This window comes from Aedes aegypti, chromosome 3, assembly GCF_002204515.2.
Source record: "Aedes aegypti strain LVP_AGWG chromosome 3, AaegL5.0 Primary Assembly, whole genome shotgun sequence".
NCBI lineage: Eukaryota > Metazoa > Arthropoda > Insecta > Diptera > Culicidae > Aedes > Aedes aegypti.
Window position 1 is genome coordinate 166,226,723 of NC_035109.1, and position 11,212 is coordinate 166,237,934.

The 11,212-nt window shown below is 38.2% G+C and overlaps 1 protein-coding gene across 2 annotated transcripts; it reads right to left on the bottom strand.

The window, feature by feature from the left end:
* Window positions 1-160: 160 nt before the first annotated feature.
* On the bottom strand, window positions 161-10,135 carry LOC5563971. Of its 2 annotated transcripts, XM_021849514.1 has the most exons (4): window positions 9,999-10,135; window positions 9,288-9,704; window positions 9,139-9,222; window positions 161-1,180 (listed from the first exon to the last, which is right to left on the bottom strand). In XM_021849514.1, the coding sequence occupies exons 2-4, from the start codon at window positions 9,662-9,664 to the stop codon at window positions 367-369; spliced, it is 1,275 nt and encodes a 424-aa protein (XP_021705206.1). In that variant the 5' UTR covers window positions 9,665-9,704; window positions 9,999-10,135; the 3' UTR covers window positions 161-366. The 2 variants fall into 2 exon arrangements, with proteins under 2 accessions (XP_021705206.1, XP_001648294.1); XM_001648244.2 differs by having other exon boundaries at window positions 9,288-10,113.
* Between the last annotated feature and the right edge of the window lie 1,077 nt (window positions 10,136-11,212).

Below are 11,212 nucleotides of genomic sequence, written 5' to 3' on the forward strand. Positions count from 1 at the left end.
TTCATAAGGGGTTCCTATGTTCATCGATAGTCCATTTGCCTGAGTTATAGTTCGTTGAAAATCAATGGAGCTCTGGAGCTACCATGGGAAAAAGAGAGATAAGTGTGAATCATGTCTATAGAATGCTTTCGGATATTTCAATGAATTCTACACTACAAAGTTTTAAATAATTGACCTTTTTACTAGATAAAAAAAATGTGATTTTAGTACAGCATATTAGGGAAAATGTTAATGAACTTCACACAATTACGAGCTATACCTGATTTATGTTTCGCAATTCAGACACATTGAATTATTGTTGCTTTCATATATTATATTTAGTGTACCATAGAAGCTTGAACAGATCACTCATTTTCCAACGTTCTACTAATCTAGGTATCCACAATTGTAGGCGTGCTTAAACATATCCGATAATCTTTGTCTGCCTTCTTGAGTTTTGATGTTGTTCAAAATCCACACATTCTCAATTGGAATAGCTTCTTCTCCTTTGATTTGATCCAGATCAGGAACTTCATTTTCTTCCAACAATGAGAATGGTATAGACTCAATGCCCATGCCGCAGCCAAATCGTGCATACTCTTGCATTTCTTTCTGAAGATCCGAAAATGAGAACAATTCGTCTGGATTAGATCCAAGATCCAGCAGCATATCGGATAAGCTTTGATGGTAAGCTTTCAACAAGTCGTCATAATGAGCGTCACGCAGTTGCTGCGAAGTGCAAGAATACACGAAGAACGATATATCCAACGCTGGAGATGAGTAACGCGCAAGCTGGAAATCGATCATCCTTGCTGCCACGGGAACGCCGTTAGAATCGTAGCGGAACAGGAAGTTCGGCATCCAGCAATCGCCGTGGTTGATGACGGAATTCTGATTCCGAGTATGGGTTAAATACACCATTTTGTCATACAGATCGCAGTCAAAAAACTTGTTGACCTTTGTCTCTAAATCTGTGCCGCCATATTCCTTGCTGATGGCATCCTTGGCTATTCTAACCTGAACTTGTATGAAGTTGTTATACCACGACTTATGTTGTTTAGCATAGTACGTATCCTCCACGTGCTTAACAAGTAGATGGAACTTATCCGGTTGCTGATCTTTCATGGCTAGCGATAGAGCATGGAAGCGACCGATCGTTTGCATACAAAGGATGCACTCTGCAAGTCCTACGCCTTCTTGCCTTAAAAACAGGAAAGGAAAGTTATCAGTATGTTTGTGCATGTATGTGATGTAGAATAATTCTAAGGATAATATGGAGAATAGCCCTAAAATCTACATTCTACTTGTATAACTAGTGGGGAATTTGAAGTTTTTAAATATGACACAGATTCTAAACCTTTAATACAAACAAACGAAGTATAGTATTGAGTTGTTATACGTATATTCTAGGATTTGCAAGGTCTCTTTTGAATCTAGAGTTTAGGATCTACACACGCACCCGATGATACCTATCTAGGAAGACAAAAATGATTGCGCCTAAATTGTCAATTTTTGATATATGGTGTCTTCGACAAAGTTACTCCATATTTTCAGACATTTTTTTCAGTGATGTGAAATTAGGGTGGCCCCCACATGCTTTACGAGATCAGCATATAAACTTTTTTGCTGACGTATTTAGGCCTACACAATGTTCTACAATGTTTCAGAACAACCGATTTGGAGCAACTTTGCCGAAGAACCCGAATTTTTATCTCTCATGGTTTGCAAGTTATGATTTTTTAAAACAAAATAGTTAGAGTGGTATTGAAAATTCAGTTTTTACTTGAAAACTTTTTATACGATTGCAAAAACTTTATTCCGAGCACTCTTAGAACTTTTGACTGCGAAACTTTTTCCCGATGAAACTTCAGTGGGGATTTGCTGGTCCGCTACATGGAATGACTCGATGGTTGGATGTTCGCTGGTTGAAAAATATTCCTACTAAAAAGCACTCAAATGTCAAAATGACTTCGACGTCTGAGTACCGTCGCATTGAAGTCTCCATATATAGAACAAATGTGTTAGTATATGTGCGTTTCATGACGATTTGCTCTCCAGATGCGTTAGTGTCGCTGTGGTCTTCGCCGATTGTCCCGGTTCGTATTCTCTCGTTGATTATTCATTGCTTGATTTTTTTACGGCTGGCTTGCAGGACTTGACGCCAACCCCCTAGATTTCCGGAAGACCATTCCCCCTAAATGTTCGGAGGACCATAGTGCACAGTTTAGCTTAGAGTCCTTCTCTGGCACTCGGACAATGATCAGCCGCCCCTGACATGGGGAACAGACGCTGTTGTGAGCCGCTCCTAACATGGAGTACAGACGCTCAAGGTTAGCAGAAGTTATTTGGTGACATATTTCAGCGAAACATTTAAACCAAATCGCCATACAAAAACCGAGTGTTCGGAATATGAGTCTGTTCGGAATTTGAGACAAAACGGTACTTTTATGTAAAAACAATACCAAACAAGCTAAAATTAATTATTTCATCGACACACACAACAGCTAACAGTTAGACTTTGTAAGTAAATTGAAATTTTCACAAATATTTGCTAATTTATGCTTGTCAGATGCATTTGAAATCACTGTTGGCCTTAAGTGTTCGGAATATGAGTCAAAACGGTAAGCGGAATCTAAAGAGTTGAAAGAAGGAAAATTATTTGCTGAAGCAATTTTAAGTGATCATGGACTTTCTGGTTCGTTATCTTAGACAGATATTTGGGGCTTATATCTGGGTCTTGTATAAGATTCATGCATTCTTCAACAGGCGAATGCTGCCCTGACTAATTCGTTGTGGCAGATTTAAACGATTAAATTGAATTGCATGGGATTAGTTGGATGCCCAGATAGGATAATTGTAGATACTTCTATATTCTATGAGAAGAAATCACGGAAAGTAAGGTTTTATTAATTTGAAGGAATTCGTCAAAGTATACGTTTTGTTATCGTTTAGGGTTGATAACATAATAAACGGGACCGGTATTGTACGCATGACCTTCTTCTTAGTAAGCCAAAGCAGTAGCAATTTATAACCGACCACGTCATACGGCTAGCTGGACAAACTTTATCTCGCGTGAAATAAGAAAACTTCGTTTATGGATTAATGTTTCATGGATCACTGTTGAAATTGCTTTAGCAAATTATTTTCCTACCCCACCTCCTTATATTCCGCTTACTGTGATCGACCTAATATCAATAAATTTTTATTCAATTTTAAATGGCTTTACAAACAGTTATTTCGTTTGTCCAGCAAATATATCTTTTTTCCTTTTCTTTACCATTTCGGTTTACGGTGAGAATATCTTGGAGTATTGATTTTTTATGAATACTTTGTATGAAACACTTTCAGAACCTACAATTTTGCACATTTTTGCTGAAGGCACCAAAGAGCTCGATTATTTTTCAAGTTATGGACGATTTTCGTTTAAAAACATTATTTTCAAAATTTTGTTTATCTTTTTTAAACAAAAACCGTCCTCACAGGTTTTCCACCATAAACAGAGTATAAGATAATCTTTCTTATGGCGACAAAAGATTGAGAATCCGTTTGCGCCTTTCAAAGATATCGGCATTTGAAAACAACCATTTTTTAGAAGAAAATCCCTGATAACTCTGTAACCATAAGAGATAGAACTCTTATGGTTACAGAGTAGTTTCTTCGGCAAAAAGTTGCGCAATCGAAAGTTCTAAAAGTGCTCGGAATAAAGTTTTTGCAAAAAAATATCGTATAAAAAGTTTTCAAGAAAAAACTGATTTTTCAGTACAACCCTAACTTTTTAGTTTAAAAAAGTCATAACTCACGAAACATGAGAGATGGAAATTCGGGTTCTCTGGCAAAGTTGCTCCAAATCGGTTGTTCTGAAATATTGTATAACATTGTGTTGGCCTAAATGCGTCAGCAAAAAAGTTTATATGCTGATCTCGTAAACCCTAATTTCACATCACTGCAAACAATGTCTGAAAATGAGCATAAGCATTGATGACCGTACAACTCGTAGTTGCTATTCCGTGATTGACCAGAATAATCGAAATTGTACAGGGAACCAACAGATGTAGCTTGGAGTAGCACCATCTTCAATGTACATCTTCGAGGACCCTGAAATTAGTAATGTCAAAACGGCGGCGGCCACGTCCTTGCGGTCATCGGGGAAGAGAAGGAATGTTAGTGTGTGTGACAATCATTGTTACTAAAGGCCGAGTATACCTCTGCATGGTTGTCACGGGGAGAAGTTTTGTTAGTGGGAGGGTTTCAAAGCTACATGATCAGGTTTCACCTTGGTAAGTGATGCGATTTATGTAACCTCTGTTCAAAAAGTTATCTATCAATACGTCGACATCTTAAACATCGAACTATTCAAAGGTTTGAATCTCGAAATTTTATGAAACATGAATAAGCGCTTGTCAATACTTTAAGTGTCGAACCATAATTTGTTAAAAAAAAATACATAAAAACATGCATGTCATGGTACAAATGTGTTATCACAAGCATGAAACGAGCTCACCAGTTAGTAATCCATCCTCGACTGAACAGTCACAATCTCAGCGCCAACACGCTTACGCAGGGATACAAAATCACTCCGATGGCATGCGAATGAAGTGCTAACTGCAAAAAAACACTCCGAGCGCGCGAAAGCTGAATCGGACAGCTTGGGCCTTCACAAAGCACCCGAAAACAATGTCTGAAAAATATGGAAAAATTTTGCCGAAGACGCTTTATGCGCAATCATTTGTGTCTTCCTAGATATGGCTTTGGGAACAATGTGACCTTCATTATGCATACATAACATGCGTTCTCTATATCTCTATGTGTTCTAGTCGATTTTCATTCCCGATTTTCTCCCCGTGTGACGTTGCCGAGGGATAGTAGATCAGATTTTCGCGATGAACCCCTATTTTCCTAATAACGGAGTGATTCAACTTAGTATTCATTAAACATATGACTCGATCTCTTCGTATCTCGATAGTCCCTGCGATATCGAGATGTGGAGAGTTGACTGTATTTCAGGTACACTTAGGTCTGCGAGGATTTACGAAGATTCATCAAAAATCGCGAAAGTCCGTGAAGGCCTACATAATTTGCGAAAGCCGGAGAAAAATTGAGTAGATCCATGGAAAACCACGGAGGCTCACCTAAAGGTCTGTGAAAGTCCACAAAGATTCGCAAAGGTCTGCAAAGTACACTCTATTTCACTACGGTCCGCGATGATCAACGAAGGTCTAAGATTAAGATATTCCGTGGAGTCGCACAAAGATTCATAAGGGTTTGTGACGATTCGGTTAGGTCCACAAAGGTCTGCAAAGGCTCACGAAGGTCCGCGAAGATTGCAAAAACCCATGAAGGTCCAAAAAAGGTTTGCAAAACATGCGACAGAGGTCCGTGCAGGATCATGAAGATCTACACATTCGCAAGGTCCACGAAGGCTTGATAAGGTCTGTGTGGTCTCCCCGAATGCATTAGTTCGTGAAGGTCAGAAAAAAAATCGGTGGGAGTCCGCAAAGATAGAAACTATTTTAGATGCCTTCGTGGAGTGTTCTGAGGAAGCCAAATGGTTGAACGTCTGTGACTAATTGACAGGCCTGTTACAATAAATGTCGATTTCAAAGGTGCGAAGTAAGGATAATGGGCCCTATTCTGGATATCACTTTCACGCTCACTTACACTTCACCTTCCAGTCACTTCACTTGTTTTGCTCTATTCCCGTTGTCACGGACGGTGAAGTGATTGAAAATGAACTCAGTGGAGTGACAACTGCAGTGAAGTGGTATTCATAATAGCTTTTTTTATAGTGAGATGCCACGAATAGTCACTAGTTGCGTTGAATTGTTTTTGAACATGATAAGGTAATAGAAATGTCTTCATTTATTATTTGCCTGATTAGAATTGTTCAATTTTGAATCAATGTATCGATAATTACATAAAGATTAAAATACAGGTTTGTTTGGTGCGAGTTTGAAAGTAAATTTGAAACTTTCGCGCTGATATGAACTATTAAATTTCAATCAGATTATCCAAATTATAATCAATAATTTGAATGACTTAACAGTTTTAATTGATTATGTAGAACATGAGATAAGTCTAACAATTAATTGTTAATTCTTAAGAATTGCATTTGTGTTCCTACAAGCGTGGGATGCCTTTTGAATTTCATAGGCAAGGATTTACTGGTTTGGTAGAGAATTAGAAAAAGGGTTTTGTTGACTACTAAATACTTTAATCTATTTTAAATAGTGGTGAATGCAAACAGGACTTCAATTATAGGGAATCTTGAATACATTTCGAGATAGATCAATTTATCAGCTTTTAATTGTCTATCACGCTTAAAATATTAAATGTTCTTTTTAAAGTACGGAGCGCTTATCGGCAGAAGATCTAGCTCAATACTTTGTAAACAACAACTAAAACTATGCTAATTTATTTATTTTAAATCAGAAACTTTTTTAGAGTTGGATAGAAGAGATAAAATCCACATCTTTCGATTTTCATATACAATGATTCGTTGTAGTCCTTTTTTTCAATAAACTTTTTATCTGGGAGTTTATTGAAAAAAGGCTGGTTTACTGCTGAACAGAAAAGTAATCGCTTATCTCGATGCGGGTGAAATTCAAATCTATTCAGAATTGTTCAATGATTTAATTTTTCTTTAATGGCAGTACCCAGTTGAGAAGAAATGTAAATTGAAATATAGCTCTTTGTTGAAAATATCATGATCCTTTCGGTCAAGAAATTTGAAGTTAACAATGAAACAATTTATGTTTTTGAGCCTCCTCCAGTAGCTCCAACTACGTAGTTATTATTCCGCTACATTTTTTTTACATGTGTAGGCCCACATCTATTGTCTAATTTTCAATTACAAAAAAGTTCATGAGATTTCTGTCAATAAGCAGAAATTTTCTACAGCGACTCCCGTTTGAGTTGACCTTTCTTTCCTTTGCGTATAGCGAGCGGAAACAAATTGTTTTGTTCGATTCTTGAGTCACTTTCCCACAAAAAATAAAGGCCAATACATTACTTTTTAACAGCAAATCGGGACTAAATATAGTGTTCTGCTTCCACGAATAACAAAAACATAATTTTTGTTAAACAAAAAGCATAAAAAATGCTGTTTTAAACTTGTATTTTTTACGTGACAACTCTTCACCTACCCGAACGGCGGTGAAAAGTTTCCACTTCAAGTGATTGCTTTTGTCGATCTTCGCCGGGTAGCGTGCCATTCGTAATAGCTCGTGTTCATGCGCGCGATCACTTGCGATGAACTTCTCCACATTTTCTCACTTAGGTGATATCCGTAATAGGAAAGTGATCACTTCACCTATTTGTCACCGTGAGTGAAATCCGCAATAGGGCCCAATGTTTTTTTTTTGTTTTCTCACGTGAACATCTTTTTTCGCTCATCCTTATTTTTCCCTGGAGGATAACCGAGAATCATTTCACTTTGGAGATAATTTCTTTTTCAGTCCATCATATTTCCGCTCACAAACTTATCCCGATAATTATAACTATGTGGATAAAAAAAAAACTGGTGCCGGCGACGAGATTTGAACCTAGAACAATGCTAAAAATAACCGATGCGATGCGTGCACGATAATCATGCTATTACCAGTGCTGGAAAAGTTCGCATCACGAAGCACCTCACGAGTGTATACTAACGCATAACAAACATCACAGACTCGGGATCTAGCTAGGTGTGAGTAAGCCCGCACCCGTCTGCTCGGGAGAACATGTCAAAAGAAGTAGCAACAAGCTCGCGAATGTTTACTCGCGAGTAACCGAGCAAGGTGTGATTTATTATGGTTTTGACAGACAAATTAATTGTATAACCATCATATCGACAGTAAACTACAAGTTTGTAGTCAAAAGCCCTTGAAAACCATAAATCTCGGAGGGTAAGCAGTTTTTTTTCCCAAAAGCACAATATGACTCTGAGCAGCTCCGAACACGTTCGCGAATCACTTTTAGCTTCAGTTACTCGGGAGTCGGCAGATGCGAGTAAGCCAGCGCTCTGACGCTCGGGAGCGTTTGGTTTTGTTTTTGTTCCAGTTCAGATGAAGCGTTCGCCACTTTCCATCACTGGCTATTACATCAACCTGACGAAAGCAGATGAACCGCCAAAGGGGAAATGTTGACCAAGAAAGTGTGGAAGTGTTCATAAGTAGCGTGCTGATCTATGAAGAAAGTTCTGTCTCAGTTCAAAGTCCCTGAAGCAGTACGCCACAAAGGAGATGAAAGTTAAGCAAAATATTAAAAAGAAAAAGATTGAATTTGCCACATGCAAGCATAAAGCTTTATTGCTCGCAAAAATCAAATTTTCAATCATTCAAAGGTTACATTATCTTGTCAATGCGCCCTGATAACAATATCATTCGCTCAATTGTGCCGGGGTGTCAATATAACTTGAGGAGTCATATAACGCAAGTACACCGAAAGGCTACCGCATATTTGCATTTCTAGAGTAGTAGATAATATTATAGCGGCATAAATTGGATATGAACCAGATACTGTGCTATTGACTGTTAAACGAGAAACTTGCGACGATCGATGCGCCACCATAATTCATATAACGGAGGGTATTATAACTAACTTGGAGGTGATGATTTCGCAATTTTGAGGTTAACATCACCTCCAAACACTAGCGATTTTGCGGTGGGATGTTGACGTTTGATCACGAATTGGTTTGAGTAAATTATAATGGAAGATGGACTATCATTGCATCTGAAGTTCATGCTTCTTCTTTTTCGTGCTGGACGAACGTCTTTCAGAGACGGCTTCTCAACTTAGTATTCTATAAGCACTGACACAGTTGTTGAGTGAGAGCTTCCTTTTCCAATTATTGCATTCGCAACCACAAAGATGATCATTCTGTCTATTTCAGCGACCAGTAAGATGATCAAAGTGCATTTTTAAATTTGAGAATGAAGGTTCATCACATGGCGGGACGATTTGACGATACAATAGCACGTGGCTGCAGCCTGGGTGATCAAATTATTTCGATAACTCATAAAAGGCACTTTTTACAAAAAGAAAAACAAATTAGCGACATTACGTAGTGCTCCTCAACATTCATAAAAGAGTTCATTTTATCAGATTTTAAGATTTACCTCAAACACGTGCTATGAACTTAACGATAATGGCATGGATCATTGTAATTTCGGACATAATTACCTGGACGCTGATCCAAATCCAAATTGACTGAGATCCTCCATAGCAATAAAGTCATTCTCACCGTCTGAGTACGCCGCTAGGCATCTGAAATTACACAGAAATAATTTAATACTCTTCGATCTGTATAAAATATTGGTATCTTAACTTACTTGCTGCTCTCGTCAAAAGGATTCTTAAGCGGTTTCGCTTGTTGAAATTTGATGAACTCACTCAAAACCACATTATAGAAATTGATCTCATTTCGGAAAAAATCTGCCGAACGGAACGTTTTCCTGCGGCCAACATTTTTCGGAATGCTCTTCACGATTATCTTCGCTGTAAGAGGACTGCCATCTTCTGCTCTTCGGCTAGTATCGTCCTCCAGGGTGATACGGAACACTTCGCTAAGGTAAGAATCTCCCTTGCCAAAATCACCGTTCGTAAACTTCCACGACGTGCACTTGTGGCCACCGTAGCTGCGCATAATGTCGTCTAATACGACTTCGTTGAACTTAGGTGACACAGTTTCCAGCTTCATGGTTGACATCGTGATGGGATGTAATGGTTTGACTAATTCGACCTGCAATCTTGGGTTTATCTTCTATTTGAAGCAGAGCTAGGTAGTCCAATGACACCCAATCTACGAGAACGGATTCCTCAAACTGCCTTGTTAATACAGAAGCTGCCGTTTTTGTATAACGTTATCTATATTATCAATGTATTTTGAAAAGTGATACCATTCCTCGTTGGCAAATACTTCACTAAAGGGGTAAGGTAAAGGAACGAAATCTACAGTTCTACCTCTACGAGAGAGACACGGTGGTCACACAAAACGTTGTATGAGTATGTCTTACAACTACGGTTCTAGTACTTGGAAATACCTTTGGAAACTATACTTTTCAATAATACAGCTACTATTGACGTAGTATCTATCCGTACAAATCTTCTAAACTCCAAGCTACCAGCTACAACACCCTAAAGCACTCTTCTGAGATTATAACTATGCTGGTTTGCGAGCTAAACGGTTACACGTCATTGACCGTGAGTTTATTATCAGCAAACACAGACAAACGTTTCATATAATACAAAATCGGTTCTATGCTTTGCTTTTGGGTTCCCCGAGTGCTGCTATTCAAAGCAGGATATGTTTGGCAATTTTGTATTTTGGCGAAAGATCGCTTTGTAGTGGTGAATGAAACGCCGGGTATGTTCATTCATTTCACTACACCCACTGGCCGAATGAGCGGAGAAGTCGCGTTTGAGAGGCATGCGCAAAAACATAAAGGGTGGGTGCACTAGTTTTGGCCTGACCAGAAGAAAATATTTTAAAAGACACTGCGGCGTACCTATTTAATTTGATGAAATGTTTCATTTAAAATTATTGACAGTTCTCAAGTAAATCGTGGCCCAAAATTCAGGCATACCATTTTAGCTGACTGAAAAAATGGTGGCATTTTTTTATGGCCAGTAATAAATCGTTAAACGAAAGATTTCACACAACGTAGGGCAGAAAAGCGAGTTAGTTGAAATAAATTTTAATCAGTTAAATCCAAACCATCACCGAGTAAAGTTATCCAAGTCCAAATAAAATTGAAGTGTTCGTGAAGTAATTGAAGATTAAGCGATCTTGTGGTGCCCAGTTCCGAAAACCGTATCAAGTCCGGTAGTGTCTGAAACGTCCGTGTGTGACCCCAATTCCCTGCCGGAAGCCACAATCCTGCCTTAACAATTATCAATTGTCATTCTCTAAAGGGGCTGTCCATAAACTACACGGCAGTTTTTTTCCGGAATTCGTGGCCATTTGTCCATAAAAAAAATGTGTGTACCGTGGACTTTGACCAGATCCCTCTTCACTTCAGAAATAACCACGTGATCCCTAAATGTTTTTTTTTTATTCGGAAATATGTTGTAAAATTATTGGTAATATAAAAATGTAAAATGCATTTTTTTTATTAATTTGTATGAAACATCCTTCAAATCAATACCATGTGGTTGGCGATGGGACTCTTAGCGATAATTTTCTAATTAAATCCCATTTTCAATAAAACCAAAAATATTGTTTCAGTTTTTCTATGTTATCTTTTATCCAATCCCC

Bases quoted from the DNA above. Each gene is read 5' to 3' on its own strand.
- LOC5563971 (XM_021849514.1), bottom strand. From the start codon at position 9,664: ATGTCAACCATGAAGCTGGAAACTGTGTCACCTAAGTTCAACGAAGTC. The intron at 9,223-9,287 runs GTAAGTTAAGAT...GTGTAATTTCAG, and splicing joins CCTTTTGACGAGAGCAGCAA to ATGCCTAGCGGCGTACTCAG. The intron at 1,181-9,138 runs GTAATTATGTCC...CCTGTTTTTAAG, and splicing joins GGATTTGGATCAGCGTCCAG to GCAAGAAGGCGTAGGACTTG.